The sequence below is a fragment of the Pomacea canaliculata genome, linkage group LG3 (genome assembly GCF_003073045.1).
Source record: "Pomacea canaliculata isolate SZHN2017 linkage group LG3, ASM307304v1, whole genome shotgun sequence".
Lineage (NCBI taxonomy): Eukaryota > Metazoa > Mollusca > Gastropoda > Architaenioglossa > Ampullariidae > Pomacea > Pomacea canaliculata.
The window spans coordinates 2135297-2161405 of NC_037592.1; the positions used below are offsets into that span (position 1 = coordinate 2135297).

General features: G+C 44.7%; 3 protein-coding genes across 6 annotated transcripts; 1 reads left to right on the top strand and 2 right to left on the bottom strand.

Annotated features, from left to right (window-relative positions):
- Positions 1–2374: 2374 nt before the first annotated feature.
- On the bottom strand, positions 2375–5393 carry LOC112559195. Its single transcript, XM_025230216.1, has 2 exons — positions 5170–5393; positions 2375–4701 (listed from the first exon to the last, which is right to left on the bottom strand). The coding sequence occupies exon 2, from the start codon at positions 4659–4661 to the stop codon at positions 3693–3695; it is 969 nt and encodes a 322-aa protein (XP_025086001.1). The 5' UTR covers positions 4662–4701; positions 5170–5393; the 3' UTR covers positions 2375–3692.
- Positions 5394–5561: 168 nt separating this feature from the next.
- LOC112559191 (serine/threonine-protein phosphatase 6 regulatory ankyrin repeat subunit B-like) lies at positions 5562–14036 on the top strand. Of its 4 annotated transcripts, none has more exons than XM_025230209.1 (6): positions 5562–5805; positions 8879–9333; positions 10269–10479; positions 10955–11143; positions 11565–12201; positions 12616–14036. In XM_025230209.1, the coding sequence occupies exons 2-6, from the start codon at positions 8984–8986 to the stop codon at positions 13878–13880; spliced, it is 2652 nt and encodes an 883-aa protein (XP_025085994.1). In that variant the 5' UTR covers positions 5562–5805; positions 8879–8983; the 3' UTR covers positions 13881–14036. The 4 variants fall into 4 exon arrangements, with proteins under 4 accessions (XP_025085994.1, XP_025085996.1, XP_025085993.1 ...); XM_025230211.1 differs by lacking the exon at positions 5562–5805 and adding an exon at positions 6572–7273 and having other exon boundaries at positions 8957–9333; XM_025230208.1 differs by lacking the exon at positions 5562–5805 and adding an exon at positions 6573–7265.
- Positions 14037–15121: 1085 nt separating this feature from the next.
- LOC112559194 lies at positions 15122–24571 on the bottom strand. The gene is made up of 12 exons (XM_025230215.1): positions 24434–24571; positions 22473–22690; positions 21965–22051; positions 21232–21478; positions 19851–20049; positions 19221–19314; positions 18544–18621; positions 17895–18046; positions 17440–17474; positions 16993–17107; positions 16379–16549; positions 15122–15813 (listed from the first exon to the last, which is right to left on the bottom strand). Exons 1-12 carry the CDS (start codon positions 24495–24497, stop codon positions 15747–15749), a joined length of 1527 nt encoding a protein of 508 aa, XP_025086000.1. The 5' UTR covers positions 24498–24571; the 3' UTR covers positions 15122–15746.
- Positions 24572–26109: the final 1538 nt, after the last annotated feature.

A 26109-nucleotide genomic window follows, 5' to 3' on the forward strand; every position in this document is an offset into this window, starting at 1 on the left:
CAACTTCCGTAAAATTAGCCAAAAACTTCCACAACTCGAATAATTTTAAGCCAGTCAGTATGTTGAAACCATTTGAAAATACGGTGGAAAGTGTAAAATTGTGTATTCGTCCCCCATCCACCCTGCACTCCCATATTCTCCTTTTTGTATAGGAAACAGCTAGGTGTGTGATAAGCGCAACTCCATTTCCTCAGAAGAATGATGAGGAGTGAACATTTTGTTAAAATGAAACATCCACAGTGAAATAAAATAATGCTCATTTTTCGACGAACTTCCTTAACTCAAACCTTCCGTAATTTGATTTTCTTTTCCATCGGTCCCTTGAAGCTTCGACTTATCGCAGTTCGACTGTACTAACATTTCCACTTGTCCACAATAATCTGTGTTTGAATGCTTGACACAAAATATCTAGAAATTTGTTTGATGGTTGTTTCAGCGTTATCTAGAGAGACTTGCGTGCCTCCATCTGTGCCCTGAACATACAGTCTTGAGATCACAGATGAAGTTCATACTTTGTTTGATTGCACTACCTCTGACAATACATCAAACTTTTGTTGTCACTGTCCCAGATCGTCATACATCATTCTGTTTGGTTTTTGGAGACACATTTCAGAATGCTTTTTAACAAAACTGCACGATCATAAGCCTAAGCATAAGCATAATGGGGGGCTGGGTACACAAGCAGTGCATAATCGTGTGCACATGAATGTGGAGTAAACTGGAGGGGAAGAGTAATACAAAGCGACTGCAGGAGGGACAATTGGTGTTTTACGCCGAGTCAGCAACTAAGACTATATCGCGGCAAGGCAGCCAGCCCTGTAAACATATGCCACACACACAGAAAGAACAGCGTGCCCAAGACGAGAGTTGAACCCAGGGCAGCCAAGCCTCACTGTACTGGTGACAGGCGCTAACGGTTGACTACCGGACCACTAGTGACTGCAGGGAGACAGTGTGTGTGTAGGTCTGGACGGAAAGTGCGCACAGCAAAATGCTGGAGGTTTGGAGGCAGAGTGAGTGACATCAACTGTGTGTCGTCTGAGGGAAGTGTTTGGTGCTCATCTCTGGACAGTTGAAACTACGCATCTGCGGGACCAATACAGTCACTGACACAAGTGAGGTCTACTAATTTCATGCTATCTTCCATTTCATGTCTAACCGAGCACAATGAAGTACTCTGACTTCCGGCTTCCGGCTGAAGGTTCTTGTCCGCTCCTACTCCACTTCCGGCTGATTGTGGTGGAAGGTTGTGATGGCAGTTGTCGCTCCATACAGGGACAGGGTGGGGATGGGAGTTGAACTGCGTCAGCATTCGTTTTCATTTCCCTGATGCTATTATAGGGCTTACCTAATGCAGGGAAGATATTTCGAAGTATTTGCGAATAAAATGAAATGCATCTCAGACTGTTTATTGCGGATTTTTTTAAGGAAAGGAGTTCCACACCTTTCAAACCAGCCTGTGATCCAGGACAATGGCCCACCAGCAAACTTTTGATGATGGGACACTCGTTTTAGAAACTACACTTTCATTAATATAAACCGTTTGTTCACAGAAACAATCGCTAATATTCTAATTACATATTTTGGTAACTAACCCTAATATTATTCAGAGTTCACATCAGACTTATTTTTAGAAGCTCTTATGACATCTCTTATCTTATCCAAGATAGGGAAAATAAAAATAATAGTAAAAACTGTCTTGTCAGTACTCCTGGATGATGAGTAGTCAACCTTTGGACTCCGGAAAGTCTAATAAGGATGACAGGACGAACATTTTTTTTTTCTTTGTGAAATCTGCAAGGCGGGTTGTATTCTTTTCAAATCGGCCTTCAACACTAGTTAAAATTATTAAAAATTATATTAATATTTTTGTATTTCAGATTTGTGAGTAAACTATTAGCGTTTATGCTTTATAAAGTTGTGATTTAAATATTTGATGGCTTGAGGCAACCCGCGGTCCGTCGCATCCATGTTGTTTCTGATTGTCGCGAGTACCAGAATCATCTCTTTTGTCGTCTGCCACCCAGCATGGTGTTCGACCCATTGAGTTTAGATGACAATTACACTTTTTTAATAACTTTTCAGACTAATTTCATGTCTAAATGTTACGAAAGTGAAGCTTATTCTCTGATATCTACAGTCATGTGTGTGCTTGCTATCTATCGCCCGTCGAGAATTATATCTTTGTCAAGCGAGCAGCTTCCTCCTTTGGTAAAATCATTTCCGTGGTTTCTGCCACACAGTCTGGCTGAGAGACTTCATCATCAATCATCATCAACATCGTCGTCGTCATCATCATCATCATCTTAATAGACTATGAACCACACCTGACTCACTGTTCGACTGTAAAAAGCTGCTGGTTAAACACGTGACCGATCATGTGATTAAATCATTTATTCATATTTACATTGCACAGATCCACAAAGAAAACATTTAAAGATAAGATTCGGGAAATATGAATAGATTGTAAGAACATATGTACATCGATGACTTTCACTGCAACTTTATCACCGTTTGTGACACGTGTAATGAAAGTCTGCAGCTGCCAATGTTAAGTGAGCTCCTAGGACTACCTACCTATGTACATTTGTTGTTTAGTACAGTTCTTACATAGCTATACAAAGTTGGTGTTGCTATACTGGAGAAACTGTACATGCCGTCTTGACAACAGCGATTTACAAACCGAGAACAACATTATCTCATCCATTCATTCCCCCGATGCCCGGCGTGCGGACGTTAGTCAGCACGTGACTTCACGTAGTGTGGAGGGCACCGGGAGCAACATTTAATTTTTAATTTTCGTACTACCTCCTTCACTTGACACTGCTTTGCCAAGTGTGCTAGTGGTATTTGCAGACGATGTCATCTGCAAGATAAAAATACTTCAACAGTTCCTCCTAGTGACTTCATTGGCGAAGAAACAGTGTGATTTCGATTTTAAAAATTGATATAAAATGTCAGAGGCATTTGCCGAAATAAAAGTCTGCTCACCTTCCTAAACTCCGCCATCAGCCATCCGATCTCAGGTCATGTAGACATTTACAAACTAAAGATGAAGAATAAATGAGAGGTGAGCTTAAACAAGGCACTGACCCAAAAGCAGTCTATAGTCTATCGTCTAAACATATCTTACATATCCACAGTGTGCTCTATGTCAACAGATGGAATGGAGCAAAATGTTATTGTGCAATTTTTCGTGCAGGTCGTAAACAAAGTTTTTTTCAACTTTTCCTTTGGCAATGAATTTGTTAGTTCTACACTCCACATGCTAACGAGGCCAGCAAATTAAACAAAAGCGAAAACCCAGAAATTCTAGAGCTTATTCATACAGCAACTTGGGTACGTGTTTTGCTACCTGGCGTTTGTAAGCACGTGACATCACGTGGTGTGAAGGACTATTGTGGGAGCAAATACGTCACCATCCGCACTCGATGGCGAGGTCGTGGTCGTCAGATGCTGACCCCTGTGGCGAGTGTGCTAGGGTGCACGGGTACTCGCTGGAGGTCACTGCACCCCCCAGACCTGCTGACGATCATAGACAGTCCTCAGAACACGTCGTCACCGACGACTGGAACATCTTTGCTCGTCACTGGCGATTGGACTTTATTTCTGTCCAGGCGGGACTTTCTTGACTTTCGTCGTATTCCCTCGAGAACTGGCGTCACGTACACCAGTGTAGACGGGTGCCATGGTTATCCTGTCTCCGGAAGTCCAGACAGTCTCACACTGTAACGTATGCTGTCATCCAGAATCGGTTCTCCGTGCAAGGAAAAGAAGGTGTTCCGTCTGTTGTCCTCCTCCTCCTCCTCGATCGTCTCAAGCACGGGTCGCTGACTTTCCATTTCGTTGATGGATTTTCCATCTTCCGTGTCGCCGCGACGCAGTTGAGATTCCGTGTCGTATAGTGGCACTCGAGTGACCCTGGCACTCGGACTTCGTCGTGTCCTTTTTCTCCAGCATACCCTGTAAACGACGCCAGCGACGATGCCAACGGCGATGACAACAATGAAGACGATGACTACCACCAAAAGCACAGTGTTCTGTTGGACCGATCTTTCCACTGAGCACTCGCCATTGGGGCGCTCGAGGAAGACGACTTGCTTGGGGTTAGAAAGAGTTATGGAGAGCGCGCGACTCGAGATTCGACCCGACAGTTGTAGAGGGTCGCGACCATGACTCACGCACACATCGCTGGTGTTGTACCACTCCGCGTCAGCAGGAAATGGGTAGTTGTACAGCTTGTGACAGCTGAAGCAGTGCGCGATCTCAGCCAGGGGCAGGGTGAGATGCACGAGCATGTAGTGCGGGAACCCCTCCTTTGCCACCCACCCCCAGTGGTTAGGTCTGCCGCTGGTCATGTTGATTTGCTCTCCCAGTATACCCAGGACGTTGGAGTTCTCTTTGTCTTCTGGACAGAGAGAATTCACATTCGTACCGCAGGAATGTAGATAGAAGAGCACGTGCTTGTTGTTCCGGAGGCCAGGAGGCACGTCATCGTTTGTACAGTTTATCACCATGGTGACATTTTGCATCAGAAGCTCCGAGTTGGTCGTCGTGGGTGTCAGCACACGGTTGATGTCGGTACTGAAGCAGCCAGTCATCATGACTAGACAGACGACAACCACCTGCAGCGACCAACGTGGAGCTCGAGACAGGCTCATGGTAGACAGACAACCAGGCTCAGCACTCAGAGGACACTTCCTGTGGAGAAACGAAGCTCGATAAAATCACATGAAAGATTTCTTAGTCCTACCTGACAAGAAATGTCAATTAAATGAAGTCTCTACCTGTTTCAGTCTGGCCACGTGCCTGTTATGTACACATTTATATCTGTGTATATATATATATGTCTATGTTTGGGTTGTCAGCTTTTCAAAATTGGGAATCTTATTCTGAAGGTTGTAGTTTCCCTGTCGCTCTTTCAAGCTCTTTTTTTTTTCACTTTCTGTATGTATGTGTGTATATGTGGGTATCTATTCTATGTTGTATGTGGATGTTGTATGTGTGTGCACGCGTGTGTGCTTGTCCTCACCCATCAACACATACACTACTATCAATGCAGCAGCAACAACAACATCAACAACCAACCCTTGTACTCTCATTGAATCCTCCATCAACTGGATAGAAACATTTCCCAACAATAGCAAGTCTCTCGCATATCGTCCTCACCTCAAAGATTAACTCGCAGTGGAAGATGTTTGTCCCCGAGAGGCCACCACACGTCTTGAGGAGCTGTGTCACGTGATCACGTATCTGTGAACAGATGTTTCTGCTGCTGTCGGTTAACTGTTCCTTCGTCTCTCAGCTTCACTGAATTTCAGACAAGACGGGCAGGCGGCTTTCGCTAAGAAACTCGTCCAAATGCTCGTAACATCGTCTCCTGTCGGCTTTATATAAGTATCAGTAACGGGATTCCCGATATTTGTAAGCAAGGCTGCTGTCTGCGGCCCCACGTGACGTATCTTTAGTCGCAAGGAAAGTTCGCGACCGTCGACTATATTTAGAACGGGGAAATCCCATAACTCTGTATATATTTCTTATACTCATTTGAATGTCAGAATACAGAGGGCGCAATACAAATCTGCCTGACATAGACCTCAGTAAGCAATCTGCTAGGGTGCCAGCGATGTTTACTTATTGAAGTCAAGTTTCTCTACACACGTGTGTAAGTGTATATCAGGATTTCACCTCCCAGGGGAGGCGCGTGATGCACGTCGCGTCATGTGACTGGCGCGAACCTCGTCCAACGACGACCCCAGGGACTGTACAGCAAAATGTACATCTCCCTCCCAGCGCCATCATCAGGTAAACTAGAGATCAGGTTGTTTGTGAAAATATGAAACACTTTACTAGAAATCTGTATCTCAATTCATCCACCCCATCCACCCATCCACCCCGCCCACAGTATAGCATGACGCATCACCAGCATATCAACACTCGCTCACACTATCTATTCATATTAAATAACTGTGCGTGTATTTTGTTGATACTGTTTACAAAGTACTTTTACTTGTCATCACAAAGCTGTGTACTGTCTGTTATACTAATACTTTCGTTTCTCCAAAGATTTTATTTTTACAATCGGCCGTTTCCGCTGTAAGCAAGTACATGAGTCACCAGGCTGCCCTCACTCTTGTAGTTCGTCTCTCCTCGTGCGGAGGACAACAACTGCACACCCGAAGGGCACCCAGTCACGGGATAATGAAATAAATATCCAAGGTTTGGCAGGTCAGGCTATAACCTGTAATGTGACAGCGAGACAACCTGACTTTGAGCCCACTGTAGTGTTTAGAAATCCTGTCATCACGTGACAGACACGGCTCCCCTCCTTTCCTAGAGACATTTATCCACCCATATCCATTTTTAGACCGCTCATAGCATACACTTCTCTCCCAACCTCCCAAAGGACTCCCACCCTCTCCAAAAACAAGACAAAAACAAATCCCAGCAACATCAAAGCTATGGTGTGTAATACAAAGTGATTCACATACATGTACACAAGTGCTCACCGGCAGTGGAACAAAAGTTTGTTCTTCCAAAATGTCTCTAACCGTTTCCCGAAATCCCATCCCCTGATAACAACAAAAAGAAGGAGGTGTTAATAAGTCCGACACACAATCGTTGGCTGGACTCATAATAAAAAATAATTTATTTCATAGCAATATCAATTAATATTAAGTGAGTCATAATTCTGAAATAATGAAAAAGCTAAATAATAAACAGCACCATCGAGATCTGACTTAAGGGGTGAGTTATATAAATGTTTGAGCAAACATTAGTAAGCTAATTAAGCTGAGAATATTAATTGGTGTTATAAATAAACATCTAGACGGCCCTCAGCAGAAAGAATGTTGCCCACCTCTGATGTCAAAGGTTACTGAGTACACAAGCACTGAGTGCGCAACTGAACCGCGAAGTTGTTGGAGGCGAGAGTGGTGGGAGCCAGTCCTCGAGCCCCGTTCACGGCTCAGTGAGCAGGGGCGTGGCCAAGCAACCACCAGCCCACGTGACGGCAACACGTGCACGCGAGAGGTCGGTGGTGCGACTGCCAGCGTGTTCGACCTCATTACACGCTGGCTGTGTCAGGATGCGTGTCAGGATGCTGTGCCTCGCAAAGTACACACCCTCCAGCTCCGCCATCAGGCCGTGCAGCAACTGACCGAAAGGTTGCGACAGGAGCAGGGGCACGGAGGTCACATGGTGTTGGTGTTGGTGTTGGCGGGGCGTGCGAGGTGCAGCCACCCGGAGAAACATCCGACAGCGAGGTACGAAGGTAAGCTTTGAGTCTTTCATAAACTCGGTCACACGTTCAAGGCTGATGATCATGGGTGTCACGGGTACTTCTTTGTTTGTGATGGAATCGTCTGTATCGTCTGAGTCCGTTACACATAGCAACCAGGAATCAGAATTAGCCTTGTGCTCAGTGGTGCGTGAACCCGCCTCGCTGCGTATGACTGCACAGACCTAGTTCTCGTCAATGTGTGGTAGCTGGTGGGTGTCGGGGGAGTGGGATCCCTGTCGATCTGCTGAGTCAGGCAAAGCGGAGTAGTCTTTCCGGCCTTCCCGTCATGGTAGAGTGAGCACCGCTGTATATGCAGTCAGCTCTTGGAGCATGCACTTATATGGCGATGTTCGTTGTTTGATGTACCGACAACGGCCTTTGAGTCGCCGAGTGCCTCTCGCGAGTGCTCAGTTTTAAGCAGCGAGAAAGTCGTAAATCTGGAGCAGTGGTGGGTGTGGGGAGGGGAGTGGAGGGGAAAAGCGGTGAGCAGCTGGCGGTGGTAGACAGATGTCTTGCACTCGGCAATAACAGCCACTGTAGTGCAAGTCCTCCCGACCTTTTGACCCCAGCAACGGATCAACAAGCTGGCGGAAGATGTCTTGCAGTGTGATGGTCCCTGGTCCTGCATAAAAGACAAAATGTCGAGTTGTCAGACGATGAACCAAAAAACTACGAATGTCCGTATTTCAGGTCCATCCCCCATCAAAGAGGTGTGTGTTTGTTTATTGTCTATTTATCGTGTCACACTAGTATTTTTGTGAACTGTAGATCACTGTTTTCTCTTCCAACCCCCTAGTCATACCAAGCACTCACCCATTTACCCACCCAACCCCCTCTCGGCACCAGCACCCACCTCTCTCGTGCATCACATTCTCTCTTACTCTCTCGTGACCTTTGCCCTCTCCTTTTTTGCTTTTCCCGCCGCAGAGGAACTTTTTTAAAGGAAAAAAGCAGAGACTGCGACGGTTGTGGTCTCGAGGGTTCCTCGAATATTCTAGACGCATTCTGCTGCAGAGCCTGAACTGCGCAGTCAGGGACAACAGTAATGGTGCTGGAGCAGGACTCTGTCCTCTGGTCTCTTGGAGCCAACCACTGCCCCTGGTGTACATGGCACACAGTTGATGCTCTCTACATGCCCCTGGGGTACAGAGCACACAGTTGATGGCCTCTACATGCCACGTTCACACGACCTCTGGCACCATGGCAGCAAGTGTTCAGACCACAATGCAGTGCGAGCACACTGTGTGACCATTACAACATCACGTGCAGAATGAGTTAGGGGGCTGGTCAGTCGTTGTTGCTTTTGTCTCGTTTGTCGAGTTTAACAAGCGCATAGAAGGAATCCTGAACACCGAGACAGAATTGTGATCACACACGTACTGACATACTGACACATGTGCACTGAACACGAGGTTTAACATTTCATTAAGATGTTCATCATGGACAGCAGCCATTTCCTAATCATCTTGATATTTTGCATCTGAACGAAATTTCCTAGAGGAATCAGGAAGGTGGAGGTCAGTCTTTGTTTGCTAGTATGCTAATGTTAGACGATACACTTATGTTGCTTATTCACTTTATTCATCGACATTTCAGGTCATCCACACGAAACAGAGGAAGTGACGTAGGCTGATGTGATCACATCTAACATCATCAGCATTATTTATCCGGAAGTAAAAGCGCCCACCCCAGGTCGAGGCCATGTCGAGGGTGCTGGACGAGCTTTTCGAGGCCATGAAGCAAGGTTGTCACGGAGACGTGGCCGCGCTGCTGATGACGTGTGGCGATGACGTCAACTCTATCCTCCGTCGTCACACGGCCATCACGTGGGCTTTGGAGCTCAGGGCTGATGACGACGTGGTGCAGCTGATCCTCGCCCACCCCAGGTTCGACCCAGGGGTCAAGAACCAGTCCGGACGCACTGGCTTGTGGGAGGCAGCAAGTGATGGCCGCACCAACCTCGTCCGCCACCTGCTGAACCTGGGCGCCGCTGTGGACGAACCGGATATGCAAGGCGTGACACCGCTCAGCGCATGCGCGGGGAATAACAGGTACACAAGCCATCTCCTGTGCCTAGGATGCAGACTTTATCTGATGAGCTGCTTGTCCAGAGTATATGAGCTTGTTGATGAGCAATTAGTGCGACCTGTTTATCCAAAACTTTCCCCCCAAAGTATAAACCTCTCGCCTCGTATTAATACATCTGTATTAGCGCGGACTATTTGTCGAGAGCTTAGTGCAGAATACAAGGTGTGAGAGGGTGCACAGTCTTGTTTAATCAGTGGGGTTAGCTTAGTGCAACATACTATTTTTTTTTTCAAGTCTCCGTCTGTTGTGAAGATAAACGTCTATAAATATCACCACGCACAGGAGGAGGTCGACATGTCATACTGGTAGAATGTTAATGATGTTAATGATGTTAATGATGTTAAGGATGTTAATGATGTTAATGATGTTAATGGCTCAGTTAACGAGAGAGATGATGTGCTAAGTACATATCCGAGTACAAGCTTGATGATTATGACTTCCTTCAATGCTTGGTGGTGTTTGTAGATGCGTTTCCTTGGAACGGAAAATGTTTATTACCGACATGTTACATGCAACTAGACCTTTCAGCGGTACTTACCTAACCTATATTTAGACTGTATTGTGAACTTTGCCTCGAAAAAAACTTTTTTAATTTTTTTTTAAACAATACAAACACAGACATAAAATACTTCCACATAAAACAATTTGCATGAATAAATCAACAAACATATCCCTGGCAATGTACACAAGAACATTCTTGCTCCTTCACGTCGTCTACAGGGGTGGCTGTATAGGGGTGGAGAGGCCTACACCTACCCCCCTTCACCCTTTCCTGTCGTCCTTATGAGTACACCGCGCAGGTCTGTGAAAGAAGATTTTTGTTCATGAGCTTTGCAAACACGACGGATTTTCCCGTTATGAGATAATCGTGCTCACAACCGATGTCTGATGTTGGCAGATGCCAAGCTGCGCGAACTCTGCTCCAGCACGGTGCTGACGTCAACTCACGTGACAGAAACGGGGACACGCCGCTGCACAGAGCATGCGCGAGCGGAGCGCACGATGTCGTCGACCTTCTCCTCGCCGACAGCAACTGTGACGTCAACAGCCGAAACAACGGTCTTCAGACCCCGTTGATGGTGGCCCTGCCGTCTGCCTACAACATTCAGGTAGTGTCACGTGGGTCTGGGTGGGTGGCAGAAGTCGTTATCCGTGACGTCAACACGGAGGACATAGTGAAGACCCATGGACAGAACTAAAAGTCAATAACTTATCACCCTCTGAAATCAGTTAAAGCTTCGTGAAGCTGTTTATGACACCGTAGTTGTTCGAACCATAGATGAGAGAGAATGTATGTGATCCATTTTATGTTTTTCTAACGCCAGCCTGAACATCCTCCATTACCTGACTTTCTTCAGTCCATTTAGAAAGTCTTCTATTTCTATAATTGTCAGGGTTCTTAGGGTCAGCTTTTTTGTAGAGAGATGGAATGATGGCCTCGGTCCATTCTAAAATTTCTCTGTATTAAAAATTTTGTTAAAATGTTTTATTCAGAATAAAGTTGAATCAGACTTGAGCAAATAAAATATTAAACAATAACACACCGTGAAACCGAAGATTCATTCTGAGTTTCCGCCAAGGCAGGTCAAACACCAGCCTATTTCGCAGTCCTTGTCCATTTGTCGCCGCCTGCTAGACGCCGGAAGTGACGCGTGTGCTCAAGATGGACACCACCAGACGGCGCTTCATGAGCGAGTGCGCCAAGGAGACATTGCTGGAGCCTGTCTGTTGCTGCATCATAACCCACACATAGCCAACATCCCAGACAACCAGGTGCAGAGACTCAGTTATATTTATTTTATTACATACTTCACTCCATGGTTCCACTCCACTGCTCAGCCATGACTGTGTGTGTCACAATACTGAGTGCGGGGAAAAAAGGAAGAAAAAATTGCATGTGCTGATGTTAAAAAAAAGCGTTGTATACATTTGAGCTTTCTATTTACACAAAATTTTCGAATTTTATAACTCGGAATGTAATTAATATACATTTAATTTGGAAATAAATTTGTAATTTATAAAGTTTGATAACATATTGGCAAGCAAAACAAAAGGTGGAGGGGGTAATGGTGTGTTAGTTTGTAAATGTTTCTGATTACATGAATGTCAAATGTAACCGCATCAACATTAAATAAAATATATACAAGGGTGACCTTTCACAGGTCAGGTAGGTAATGTTTAGCTTGTTTCTCAGGGGAAGACGGCCATGACACTGGCACTAGAGGGGGAGCGGCCTAACACGGAGCTTGCTCGCTACCTCCTGTTCTACGGTGCAGTTCCCTCCTGTCTGCTGTCGGCAATCTCCCACAGAGCCCATGACCGGGCTGCCAAGATGGTGATGGACCCACGGTACCGTCAGCAGGTCACCGCGATGTCTCCCAATGAGTACACGAGTCTCTACCACAAGCTGCGATTCTTGGAAACGTTCCTGGCCTCCATCTTCGTCACCAAGGAGACAGTCTCCGTGCTTCTGGGCAACGACTTTTTATCCGACGTCCTCGACGATCGGAACACACCGGAAGCTGTCAGCAAGGGTCAGAGTTCGAACCATGCGTCAACCATGAACCCGGCTGTCGAGTCAGCGACGCGAGAACTCCACACGACGACCGCAGGTGACGTAAGAGACGACTCCAGCGACAGCTCCACAACATCCAGTAGCAGCAGTCGTTGTCTAGGAGAAGCCGTGCGATGTGTCAGGTGGTCCCTGCACCACTCCATGTCGCTGCAGCATCAGTGTCGTCTGGCCGTGCGCAGGTCTCTGGGGACGAGGTTGACAGTCGGTCTGCACACCCTCGGGCTGCCAGAAAAGTTACAGCACTACCTGACTTTGGGTATGCTCTTGTCTTTTGTCTCAACAACTCGTGAATGGTTCGATCCTCGTGGTCGCCATTGCTAGCAGCGCCACCATTGTTTTTAACTCCTCCACCATCATGATAAAAAAATAACAAACAAAAAAACAACACATTTTAAGGTCGCTTTCCTTTGTTGTTTATTTGTTAAGTTGTTAAGTCGCCATCACATTCCAGTATAAATTTATGTTTGACTAGACTAAGCCTTTAATTTCATCAATGATTAAGGAAATATGACAATTTGTAGCATCAATGACATCTGGACTATAACTTAATAATGAAACAAAAATAATGTGCGGGCAGATTTAAAGAAAGTGTCTGGGTTTAGAAATTTACCTTTTTCTTCAGTCCCCAGGCTTTACAGGTACAGCATGTTTTTATTGCCGTTGTGTCCAGGTATAGACCCGGTGCGTGAAAACCCCTATCAGGCGGCCATGCTGCACGTGGCTGTGGTGGAGGGGGACGTGGTGACCATGAGGAGGCTCCTGGAGGAGGGGGTGGACCCCGAGGTCCCTTTCATGGAGAGCAGTCCGCTGACGAGGGCCGTGGAGATGGAGCCAGACGACAGCGAGCCCCACAGTGAGGCTGACAGACTGAGACACACGCCAGTCAGTCCGCCACCCGCCACATCCACCCGACATCAGCACATTTCAGGGGCGACAACAAATGGAGGCGGAGGACTTGGATGCCATGCAGTTGCCGCCCCTGACCAGCCTGGGCCTGCGAATGACGACAGCGATGACGTCATAGGGCTGCTTGTACGTCACGGTGCGTCGTGGTCAGGTCGTGACCCGCAAGGAGACACACCTGTCCACGTGGCCGTCACGCGAGGTCAGTGGCTGGTGCGCAAAGTGACCTCACCCAGCAGGCTGCTCAAGGGGTCAGAGGAGAAGTTTGTAGAAGCCGTCGGGGTCAAGGACAGCTGCGGTTTCACGCCTTTGCAGAACGCCGTCCTGGCTGGACACTGGCCATCCACCCGGATATTGCTGAAAGTTCTAGTGGACGGGCTGACCCTGGGGTCACGCCTTCCTGTGCAGAACCCCGCACAGCTGCCCTCGTTGACACTGGGGGAGAGGATACAGGAGGACTCTGAGGACAGCTGCATCACACCGCTGCACTGTGCAGCTGCTGCAGGCGCGGCCAGGCACGTGAAGGTGCTGCTGACGCTGGGCGCCAAGGTGAACGCGGTGGACAAGCTGGGCAACACACCGCTACACGCAGCCGCATGCAGAGGACAGGTGTACTCCCGCGACAGCTACAGTCCGGGGCTGGGCATCAACCACAGACCCATGCTCCTCCTTCGCTGTTGGCCCTCCCGGCGGTCAGGGCCGGCGTCGCCATCTTGTCACAGCTGTGGACTAACAGCACAACTCAAAAAAAGTGCGTTCGGAGGATTCGGTGTCGAGGATGCGTCGGCAAATCTTTCCAACGAGGAACAGGGAGTGAGCAAGGACTTTGTTCTTTCCACAAAGGATACAGCGGGGGATGGAGAACTCCACAGGTCTCAACATCATCAGAATTTCTTACATATTCCGGAGGTGAGCTATCGCGAAACGACTCTGGTGTTGCTGAGTCACGGTGCTGACGTCACTATGTGTAACGGTCAGGGGTTGGAACCCAAACACCTGGCCGCTAGGTATGCTGTGGACTTCAAGAGTTAACTACGTCAAGAACTCCAGAGAACCGATCCAACTCAACGGATTCTTAAAGGAGCTTCTTAACTGAGTGTCACATGGTCACATGGACATTCTGTCACGTGACCGTCATATCTGCAATAAATGTAGTGGGTTGACTCACCAACCTGCGTGACTCCAAGAGAAGACGTTGGTTTGAATGATGCTTACTGCGTGGCTGTAGTAGCTCACCCATGACCTAGACTTGTGAGCCAGGTCATTGTCTGGCACTGTCTCAACCTACTTATTCCTCTTCCTCTTCTTCTGCTCAATTTCTTTTCGTGATATTCTTTGCTACAGACTGGTTTGGATCTGTGTTTATGCAGAACTTACTTCTTCAGGTCTCCTCAAATGTTTCCCCCTCAATAACCTCACACCCTGTTTCCCCCTCAATGACCTCACACCCTGTTCCCCCTCAATGACCTCACACCATGTTTCCTCGCTAGAGGAAAGCGCCTACTCACCTTACTTTGTTTACATGTTAGTTTTTGATGCATTAGAACTGATTGTCTACACTGACAAGATGTCAGATTGGATTTTGTCTGTTTTCACTGTCTCTTATGTCACCAGGCTTCATTACACAGATGCTTTCACTACAAGGTGGAGGCTGATGTGTAGAGACTGGTGGTATGGTAGCCATGGTTGAGTTTGTACTTGTCACTGTGGTGACAGCTGTCACTACACTTGTGTTTGTGAGATTACATATTTTGTGTCAATGTGTCAACAACAACACTGTGCTCAGCCAGGATCCTGCTCTTGCCTCCATCAATACGACAAACTATTCCGACATCTTTATTATTGTCACAAACACTTCATGATCATTTCAAAACTGACATTTATTCAGAAACATGAAACAGATCAATAGGAAAATATAAATAAATATCTGTATCAAAATCAAGAAAATTCAAACCCAACAGTAAAGTATTAAGTGTAGTTTACCAGTATATAGCAAAGTATTCCCTCGAGCAAGCTAACAATCAAGCAACGGACGGACTCGCCAACAGTTGATGTCAGCATTTCAATCCAACATTCAATCCACAGACCAATGTGGCAAAGAAAGGTTTTTACTACAAGGTGGAGGCTGATGTGTAGAGACTGGTGGTATTAGCCTTGGTTGACTTTGTACTTGTCACTGTGGGGAGAGCTTTCACTGCACTTGTGCTTGTGAGATTACATATTTTGTGTCAATGTATCAATGTATCAACACAAACACTGTGGTCAGCCAGGACCCTGCTCAGCTGTCAAACTTGAAAGTAGAAAATTTACTGTGTGATGTCTGGTGGGCGATGGATAGGAGTGCATTCCTAGCTCCTGTTTGACAGTGTTGTAGAAAGATATGTGACAAATAAAGCACCAAGCTATAATAAGTTGAAGCAACCAGTAGAGGCAAAGAACTCCGAATAAAAATGTATCTAACCAAAAGATAACAATTAAAATAATACAAAAGGATGCTAGCTACAGAAGTACAAAAATTGTGTGTCGATTTTTTTAAAAACGTGGTATTACAGAGTACATGTACAACTGAAAAATATAAACTTACACTAGCTCACAAGGAGATACAAGTACTATGTAAGTAACAAAAATATTGTGTTACAGTTCATTTATCTTCTAGGTGGTGATGGCTTGGTGTAGGGACATTTATTTGTGTGTGTGTGTGTGTGACTGCATGTGCACTCATGTGTAAAGGTTGTCTTCATATGTCTACCGAAAATTCATGTTTGTGTGTACAACGTAGTAAAAACAAAAAAAATCTGAAGGTTCAACAAACGCCGGATATCGAGCTTGAGAGGACCTGACAGTGTGGACGAGGGTCCTGTGTCTGCACTGGGCATCGGGGCCACACACCTGTCCTGGCTACTGGCGGAACACGTACGGGATGTCGTTGGGTGCTCGGGTGCCGCACAGACATTGCCGTCCTCGTCTACACACACAGGACAGGTAACATTGTCAGATCTCACAGATGGGTGTCCCTAAAGGACACTCATTCAAATGAGCGTTTTTTTGTCAACAATGGCAGAGGTGGAGAAAGCAGTAGTTGAATTCTTTATAGACAGAGACAGAGAGAAAGATAACTAAAATGATAAATAAAATAATAAATAAAAAAGTAGAAGTTCCGTTTTTTCGTCCTTCAGACTGTTTTTGGAGCACCGAGGACTTTTGTTGTGCCAGTTATTGTACGAAGATGTCCGAACTTTTGTTTATAGAGGATGGATGACTGAAAGGTGAGTCGTCTATGACCATGGTGTGCTGTTTATGGTTTGTAGTCATTTACATGTGTTTGAGTTCGGTGAACTTGACTGCCCTCCCCTAAGATAAATACAAGCTCCTGCATGATATAGAATTGTAAGCCCACCTACACATCTTTGTAATCTGGGGATTGGTCTTGACGGAAGTGACGTCATTGTGAGGCACGATATGAAGGTACCTTGCGTGTGCTGCATGTTCATTTACTGTGTGTGTGTGTGGTGGGGGATAGACGGCCTCACTCAGACTGGAGCTTTTTGCTGATGAAGGTCTTAAAGTAACGGATGCTGCAGTTGGAGAACTTCCAGAGGTTGTGCCAGTTGCTGGGTACGCGTGTGTCAAGGACAGGCGCCATGATGTAACGGTCGTTCTCGAGACATTCATTATTTTTTTGATCGTGGTCTGAATTGAGGCTGCAAGGGGGAAAAACAAGAGGAAATGCTTTGTTTTCATAGTGGGAACATCACAAATGTCAAATTATTACAGTCATGCATTGTATTGACCGAGCAAAAGCGTCACATGCGTTAGTTTTTAAATTTTATTATTTGTTCATTTATTCGAGGACAGTATAAGATTAAAGTAAATGAGCACGAGCTGCTACTCATGAGCCATGACTTTGGAAGACAGTAAGTGTTAAGTTAAGTTTAAAGAAAACAGGTAACAGTTGAAAAAATATTTAGTGGTCTGCCAAGAACCTAAGTTGGTAGAAAGGTTGAGTCGTGTCTTGCAATCTACTGATATGATGTACATGTTTAATATGTATATATCCCGTGACAGAGTGCGCATGCTTGTAATATGTTTATTGCATTTATATGATAAACATGTAAACCAGCAGAAGGTACATTAAAGTATTTACCTGTGCCCTATTTCATGTGCAAGAACAGGAGTAGTCTCAAAGCTCCGATAGAGATCCTCCACTATGGAGACCGAACGGCCATTTGTCTCACACATGCTTCCTATGAAAGCGACACCTGCAATCGTCTCAGGTCATTAGTGGAGACAAACAATAATCAAAACAAAAACTTCTACATATTGCTCGGCCTGTGAGTACAGACGATGAGCTAAATCAGTCACGTGATGCTTGACTTCACTGCTCAGCTAGGAATGACATGACATGACATGACATGCTGCTTGAGCTCCATACATCCACATCAGAGGGAAAACTACAAAGCACAAACCCTCCCACACATCCTCCCCCATACCTTCTCTTATTTGTGATTGTTACAGCAGTAATAACGGACACCTTCGGTTCTCACTTTTACACTGAAAGTGTGGCTAACCGACAGATTTACTCAGGACTTACCTAAATAATCTCCATCAGTTCCCCGGAGGTCGTACCTAAAGAAATCACAAAGAGAAAACAGTTTCAGTGCATTCCGGATGCAAATCAATTAATAAACAAACATTCAACTGACAAACGTCCACAAACATCAATGCTAGGGTAGACCCTTGAGTAGAAGGCAAGCATTGTCTTGTCCTGTGTGGAAACATTTCGGAGGTTGGTGAGGGCAAACTTGTTGCTGAACTCTACATGACTGTGAGAATCAGTGACGTGTCCATGAGATACTTTCACCTCCACATGAGCATCTTGTCCCATCCACAGAGACATAAGGACTGACATCTAATGTTTGAGTGTTCGTCTGTAGGACAACCATGTGAGGCTTGATGGGCTCATTTAATGGGTGAGTGCCTCCATTTAGCGTCGATTGCACACACACACACACACGCGCATACATGCGCACAAACGGAGGCCTGTACCCCGTGAAGAGGGTGAGGTGGTCGTAGTCAGTGACGAGATGAGTGTTCTTCACCCCTTCTGCTAAACTGTAGAGAGCATTCTTGGGGTCCACACGATCCCTATCAGAGGTTTTCACACGCAGTGACTCTGTCCAGGGTGAATGTTCTGTGCGCTAGTGAGAACATAAGAAAATATATTAGCTTGAGATCCACTGCATCTTCCAACGAGGGGGGGGGGACATTTGTTTGTGAACTATGAGCTGATGTCAATTCCTTGTGTATAATGCATATATATGAAAAAAAATTATATTGCGCATTTCCCGAATCACCAGAAGGCTTACAAGAGAAATGTTAAGAAATGTGCAAAACACTCACACGGAAACAGTTCAATACACGTCAGCAAACAAACAACAACAAAATAATTTTAGAAACGAGACTAAGATCCAGCTGTGCTGCTTTTGCTCTACACAACTAGTTTCCTTTCCTTTACTGATAGTGATTTACTTTTGTGTATAGAGTTGGCTGTAGCTTCTTCCAGACTTGTTAGAAACAACAATTTCTAACACATGGTAAGACCCACGTGACCCACGTGACCTACTGATATTGTGAATGACCACGTGATACCAGAGGATGCAGTGACTGACACATCAGGATAAGAAAAGTCTAGTACCGTTGAAATGATGAGTGAAGACAGTTTGACATGAATGGTGTAGGGCAGCGAGGTGGTGTTCTCGTAGATCATATTCACCTGCAACATGTCAACATCATGTAACACATCGGGGCCAGAATTTCACCATTCTGGTAAAATGCATCTGACATAACTGACTTAAACGGTTAATGCTGCTGCTGAAGGATGTTTGATAAATGATTGATGATGTTAAGATTTCAAGATGTCCTGGATGGGGCGTGGTGGTACAAAGATCTTTGTCCTTCGTTACTGTCTTAGTGGGACTCAACGAAGCTTGGATAATGATAAATAAATTTCAGTTTGAGTTTGTCATTTGTTCTTCTCTCACGTGCCGCAAACTGTGCTGTATGTGTGCAGGTGTTTTGGTGTTTATTTTTATTATTATTACAACAGAAAGTTGTGGTCATCACACTTTACAGATCCTGTCAAAGCTTGCACGAGGCCAATCGCTTTCCCTTCCGCAGGACCACGAGAACCAACACTAGTGTCTCTGTCAAAGCTTGTGTACAAATACAGAAGTCGTTTAGAAAACTATTCACTACATTCAATGAAATCATATTTTACACTACTTAATATTTTAGGCAGCTTTGCCCCAGAGACCTGTCCAGTGCACTCAGTCACCCTCCCTGTGAACTTCCACTAAAACTCGTTGACCTCACCCCGGAGAACATGAGGGCGTAGTGCTCCGGCAACTTGCTCAAGACATCCTGTGTTTTCTCTTTTCTCGTGCGACCGGAACTGGCAGCGTACCAGCTGGAACAGGCAAGTCATTGTCCTTAAGGATGATGATGGATGATGGATGATGGATGATTGGATGGATGGAGGAGGAAGAGGAGGAGAAGGAGGAGGAGAAGAAGGAGGAGAAGAAGGAGGAAAAGAAGGAGGAGAAGGAGCAGTATTCAACTCATAAATAGGACACAGACAAGAATGCAGATGACCACGCTGTTTATGTCAAGTCCTGGGTGTCCATTTGCATGTTGACTTTTTAATTGATGTCATCATCATCATCATCATCAAATTAGACCAAAAAGACTGTATATAATAGAAGTGTAAAATATTTCCAGCAGTTGTAAGTGCACAATAAAAGACTTCGGAGGGTGACAGGTCAAACGGTCTTGAGAGTAGTCGCCGTATCCAAGCACTTACTGCGGTGTTTATGTTTTATCTCATAGCAACAATAAATGTGGTCTAGTCCTTCATTGCCTTCTCTGTATAGAAAACATCCTTATTCTAACTTTATTTTAAGTTTGTAAGGGTTAAGGTGGCTTTACTGTTACTTAGACACTCACTTGGAGAAGACACCGTAATCTGCGACAGCAACAACATCGATGTAAACATCACGGAAGTTAACATCATCGATGTAAACATCATGAAACACCGACCGTTGTTTACTTATTGTCTCCGCTGCTGCTGGTGCAGATGCTCGTCGTTGTTGCACATCATCGCCCTGGAACGTCCTCACCTTAGGTTTCTTCTGCAGAGAGGTTGCTGCACACATTGCACCGTGGAGGAGTGACATGACAGTGTGACATGACAGTGTGACATGACAGTGTGTAGCAGGTGGCTGTGACATGGACAGTGCGATGTGGATGTATGCTGCCAACACTACCAACGGACAGGGGTGAATGACAGACATCTTTCACACGGGGAAACAAAGTTAAGTGTGAGGATTCATTCCACTCTGTTATCTACTGTGGTGGAAGTTGATGTACAAACATTGCTTTTGTTTACACTCTAGAGTTGTGGTATGTGGAGCCTCCTAAGAAATCTTAATTAAGACAAAAGTTGACGACTTACCTGCACAGACACTGGTACGTTAGACATATATAATAAGACATTTACTATAAAACTTACTCGGTATTATCAACATTTTCACACATTCAGATTTGTTGTTACCCTTGAGTGCTGACCCAATACATATGCACCGTAATGGATGTGATATCATTGTCAAACTTGGTCACACCATACAAAGACAGAAAGAACTAAGCTGAGTAGACAAGCAACGATAACAGACATCAGTAAATAACTGGCTGCATGGTATGAGACAACGAAAGGAAGGTATTAAATACTTTGGTAATTACCAACGCATCCTCCAAACAATTACTAACGACTGCTAATATTTTCTTACCGTGGTTTTAATTCATTAAAATTAAACAACCATTTTAATGTTTGGAAAAAGTGAAGTATTTACATCCGTTTGAACAATACACGATGACTTCTGTCAAATAAAAAAACCACGCAGAAATATTTGTTCTGTAAACAGCACCGTGTCACTAAAAAAAAAAGTGATAAATGCATTTAAAGTTTTTGAAGTGTCATGTATGTACGGTGGGTGTGCTCCCTCATGTCACGGTTATATGACATTAAGAACTCCTCTTAAAACTCGCTTTCCTGTCTGCCTCAGTCTGTAACAATCTGAACTATTTCCTCCATCTCTCTCTCACAATCGACTACAATCAGTTACAAGAGGTGCATGCGCCTCCGCCGGTGTCTAAACTGAATCTGGGTAGACAACGATTATTTACCAAAATGTCTACACTAGTACACAGTACACTAGTACACTAGTACACTAGTACACAGTACACAGTACACTAGTACACTAGTACACTAGTACACTAGTACACAGTACACAGTACACTAGTACACAGCAGGAAGGTTCTAGAGCCTCACGTGGCAGAATGGCGTCTCCTCTCAGTGACCTCGGAGGTAGGTCGTCCAGAAGGCGCACGATGAACTCGTAGTTGTCTGCAGCCTCGTTGTGGTCGACCTCCTCGTCCTTGTCGTTGACGTCACGTCGTTGGACATCATGGCCGACAGAACCTGTCTTCCCGTCGCTCGTCGGGTTCGTTGAGTTCCGGTGGCGACGATTGGCGCTTCTAAGGTCGTAAACTTTGCCTTTGACATGCACCACGCCTTCCTGTTGATGATTGTTCTGACATGATGTTGTGTATTCAATCTTACCTAAGCTGTTGTTGTATTTTGTAATATCATTGTACACCTTGATTCTGCTGAATCACAAATAGTTCATTTGAGCTTGCTCCCTGACATCTACATTTATAAGAACTTACTGGCTGTAAGTATATTGTCAAAGCTTTAACTGCTTGGTGACAGAACAAACTCTATGCCGTTTGCGTTGTTTGACAGAAATGTAAAATTACTGAGAAATTTTAATTTATTTATTCATAGGCTTAATTCAGAGACGTCTAAGTACATTGAAGGGAAATGTAAACTTCCAGGCTGCAATAATTCACCATCAGTAGTTGATGATGTAGCTCACTGCCGCACTAATGGCGACAAATACTATTGGAAGTGAACTGTCGTCTCAAAACATGTGAGTGCGAATAGGTTTGTGTGTTTGTAAAAAGGAGTAAGGGTCACAGGGCAAGAAAAGTCCAGTACTGACCAGGGTCAGCTGACCGTGTCCAGTGTCCACGTCACGGCGGACGCTGAATACAGCCCCCTGTGTGACGTCACGATACACGGCGAAGTGCTGGACACAGGCCGACATGTTAGTTCAGGTAGGTAAGGGTGTGATTATCACTCCTATATTATCTACCATAATTCTTATGTTATCGTCACGAACTCTTCCTTGCTGATTATCTTTTGTCTTTCATAGAGTTAAATAATAAATGTCACAAGACGTGTTGGACAAGTTGAATGCACATCTCACACGTCTTCATCCTGTCAATGTCCTGTAGGTTTTCTTTAAAGAGTCGATATACTTTGTATGGAATCATTTAATATACATGGCAGCGCATCAAAGTTATGATGTTGTTACCAAATCACTAATAATAATTGCAAATGGCGCTGAAGACCTTTTTGGCAAATTTGAGTTTACACAGTTATGCATTATACCTTCACGCTGTCAACATTGTTATTGACTTCCATTTACAAACCATGTTTTAACGAACCTTGTTTATTTTCCTGTTAACCCTCTCTGAGTCCAGTTGTCCGTCTTTGTTCCTGGAGAAGACATAGACAGGAATGTCTGTACTTGCATTGAGGTCCAGAGTCAAGTCCAGCCTCACGTCCTGTCCAGTGATTGTCACATTGACAGCGATGTTCTCAGGCATGGACTGACTTGAGGATTGGTCTTCCCTTGATTCTGACACGTTACCTGCAACAATATCTGTAACACACACACACATGCACACACACGCACACACACCCACACACCCACACCCACACACGCACACACACACACACACACACACACAGACATAGACACACACACACACACACACACGCACACACACCACGCTTGGTATTGTGTAATATAAGAACATGATGCGTTAAATGTGATACTTTAGATATAAGAAACTTCCAGCAGTTTTTTCTACAATTTTAATTTATTATTTTATGAAGTACGTGGATTATAAAGCAAATGATATAAGCGACCTGCCAAGCGGCCATTGGGATCTGACAGAAGTAGAGAGCCATGAAGTGGACAAAGTCTCAGCAGGGTTGCACCAAGGTGGCGAGGAAGAGCTAACGAAGGCTCTCACCATCCTGTGCTGGAAGATGTGGTCGACCAAGCGTGGCTACAGGTAGATACACGGTCACAGGTAGCATCCTGCCTCAAAGGTAAAAGTGAGGCAGTGCCAGAACTAGCAATCAGCCTAATTAGTCATCCAAGTAAAGTTCTGCTGAAGGTGCTCCAACGACGCCTCCCGTGGGTGATGGAGGAGATGCTGAGGAGCAGCCCAGAGTTTGTCCGGCACGAGCAATGTTGAGCAGATCTTTAACGGCCAGGTCCCTATATAAAAATGCCTCCAGTTCGGTAAAGAACTGAACCATAACGCTATAGACTTTAAGAAGGCATTCTATGGAGTTTGTGGCGAGGTTTTGGTAAATTAAGTGGGTAGGAATTAAGATGGGTGTATGCCAAAGCTAACTGCTTTCACCTGTGCTGTTCAAAGTCTACCTGGAGAAAAGAATGCGCTCTAAGCTCCAGGATCAACACTTGACCCCTCGTTAAAGACGGTTCTAGAAGGCAGTGGACGTCGTGACAAACAGAAGACAGGCTGAGTGACTAAAGTGGAGAAGTGCAGGCTGTTCACTGGGGGACCTCAGGTACAAGCCAGGGACGCCAGTCACTGGACAAACTGAACTGATAAGCGACCTTTATCTATCGATGTGGGTTACTAACGGACAATGAATGCGATGACTTGCAGATGAAAACTGTACTGGAGATATTTCTTTTAATTCTGTAATATTTCACTACATCTATTCTTATCAGAGCATTTGTGCAAAAGTGCTGTTGTGCACATTCTGAACAAGGACATTTATAATTTAACAACTTCAACGAAAATGTTTAGGATGAGGACACAAGGGACATGGCGACATGCTTGCTACACCCGGATACACTGAAGACACACTTAACTGTGTAGCAGCCACTCATCAAAACATTAATATGTTCAAAATAAAGGAGATAGAGAATCAGGTGTTGTTGTACTATACAATTATTTGAGAATTTATCCACAGTAGTTGTTACACATTTCGCAATGGCTAATTTAATTTCTGATACAACCCACAGCTTTGAGAAGACTATTTCTGCAAGGAACCAATTGTTTGCAAACTCCATTGACAGGAATTCTTTAATACGATTTCTTAAAAAAAAGTACAAGAATGAAAGTAATTAAGAAAACTATGTTTATTAATCCTACAGAAAGGTTGTTGCAGTACTTTAAACAGGGCGTCCATTGCGAACTTCATGTGGAATGTTTGCTGCTTATATTTTCATCTAGACTGGGATCTTTAATCCCTGTTACAGATATTTTACTATAAGTACATATGCGCATTTCTAATGATTGATTGATTGATTGAATAATTAAAAATGAAGAGACATGGAGGATAATAAGCACAAACATACCTTCACACGAAGAAACGGGTACAAAGGTGGAAAGCAGCAGAAGAAACGCCCAACGTCTGTCCATTTTTGTTTCTTCTTTCTTTTGTTTGTCCAGATGTAAGTCGACTGATGGCTGGTGTAGACTGGAAAGTTCCTTGTCGATCTCTCTCTATATATACATATTGTCTCTGGCACCGAATTCACTAATTCTCATTCTCCCCACCACCTCACTTCTGTCCCACCCAAGTCAGGTGACACACCTACCCTTAAATGCTCGATTGTTTAATAAATAACTGTATATTTATTACAGGTTGCCTGGTGCACTAAGACCTCTGCATGCAGAAGAAAGCAAAGAAAGAACAACAGTCACAATGCTTGTACTTGATGACATTCGTTAAAAAGATCGAATGTTGTTTGGAGGCAATAAATCCTGAGGGCGGAGGAAGGCGAAGTGGTGACAGGAGTCAAGAGGTTAATTGTGAATAACACTTGCAGCTCCGCCCTCGTCAACATCAACCTTGATGACATTTTAACAGAACTTGGGCTGTCATACGTTTGTTCAACACAAATGTTGTAATAAAAAGTATTGATAAGCACACTTAGCTACAGCCAATATTTTATTAATGGATGCACACAATGTCCTGTAATGAGATATTGGTAATTATGACTAAAGTAATGAAAGTAATGATATTATTGACGCAGCCAATGGGAGAGCTCCATCTTAGGTCCAGCGAGCTCACTTTTGCGATCTCGGGAAATGAGTTCAATGCTCAGATTTTGTGAGTTGATATCCTTGATACAATGAGTACTTGTGAGGCCGTCACATCCAGCATCTTCCAGACACGAGTCCACACCTCCCCTCGACCTGGGATCACGTGACGTTCACAGCTGCTTCTGTTATTTTCACCAAAGCAATCAATTCACAGACTGGATGTAGCAGGAGGTGGACGAGGTCAGCTGACTGACTCAAAGCCACCGTTACTCCATTGTAAATGTTCATTAACTTTGAAGTCAGTGACGTGCACAAACAAAGTTTCAAAACGCACATCTGACAGTGCAAAACTTGATTTCTGACAAAAAAATAGCATTTCAAACCCGGTCAAATAAGATTTTTGCTACGAAAATATTTATCAAAGTGTACACCACTTGTCATACATTCTGCCTGACCTGTACTCGTACACTGGGTTCACGACCTCTTCTACCAACTTTGGAACCACCAACACAATCGTCAGCGGGAAAAGTAGTGCCGGCCTAATCACTCCATCACTCAGGATGATTCAGAAGTTATTTATTTTGATTATTATATTGAATTTAGTAACCTTCGTTTATGATCTGCTAATAACACACAAAGGAATAGGTAACAAGGACTAAACTAAACTAAGCTAATGGTGTCCTTTCTCAAAAGTTTGATTGTCAGGCTACCGGTGTTTTTGACCGTTTCCCGTTTCGACTACGAGCCTCAGACGATTCGACCTCAACGCTGGGCCGATTCGACCACAGCTCACAGTCGATTCGACCACTAACCTCAGTTAATTCAATTTTCAAGTAAAAACATTATGCTATCGGTTGTACAAACCCTGCCTTTGTTAATTATCGTTTCAAACAGCAGATCACGAGAAGAAGCAGGACGTCTCCAGTGTGAGGAGAGTTTGAACGAGTTCGCGAGAGCCAATGGTCTGTGATGCTACAACATTCAG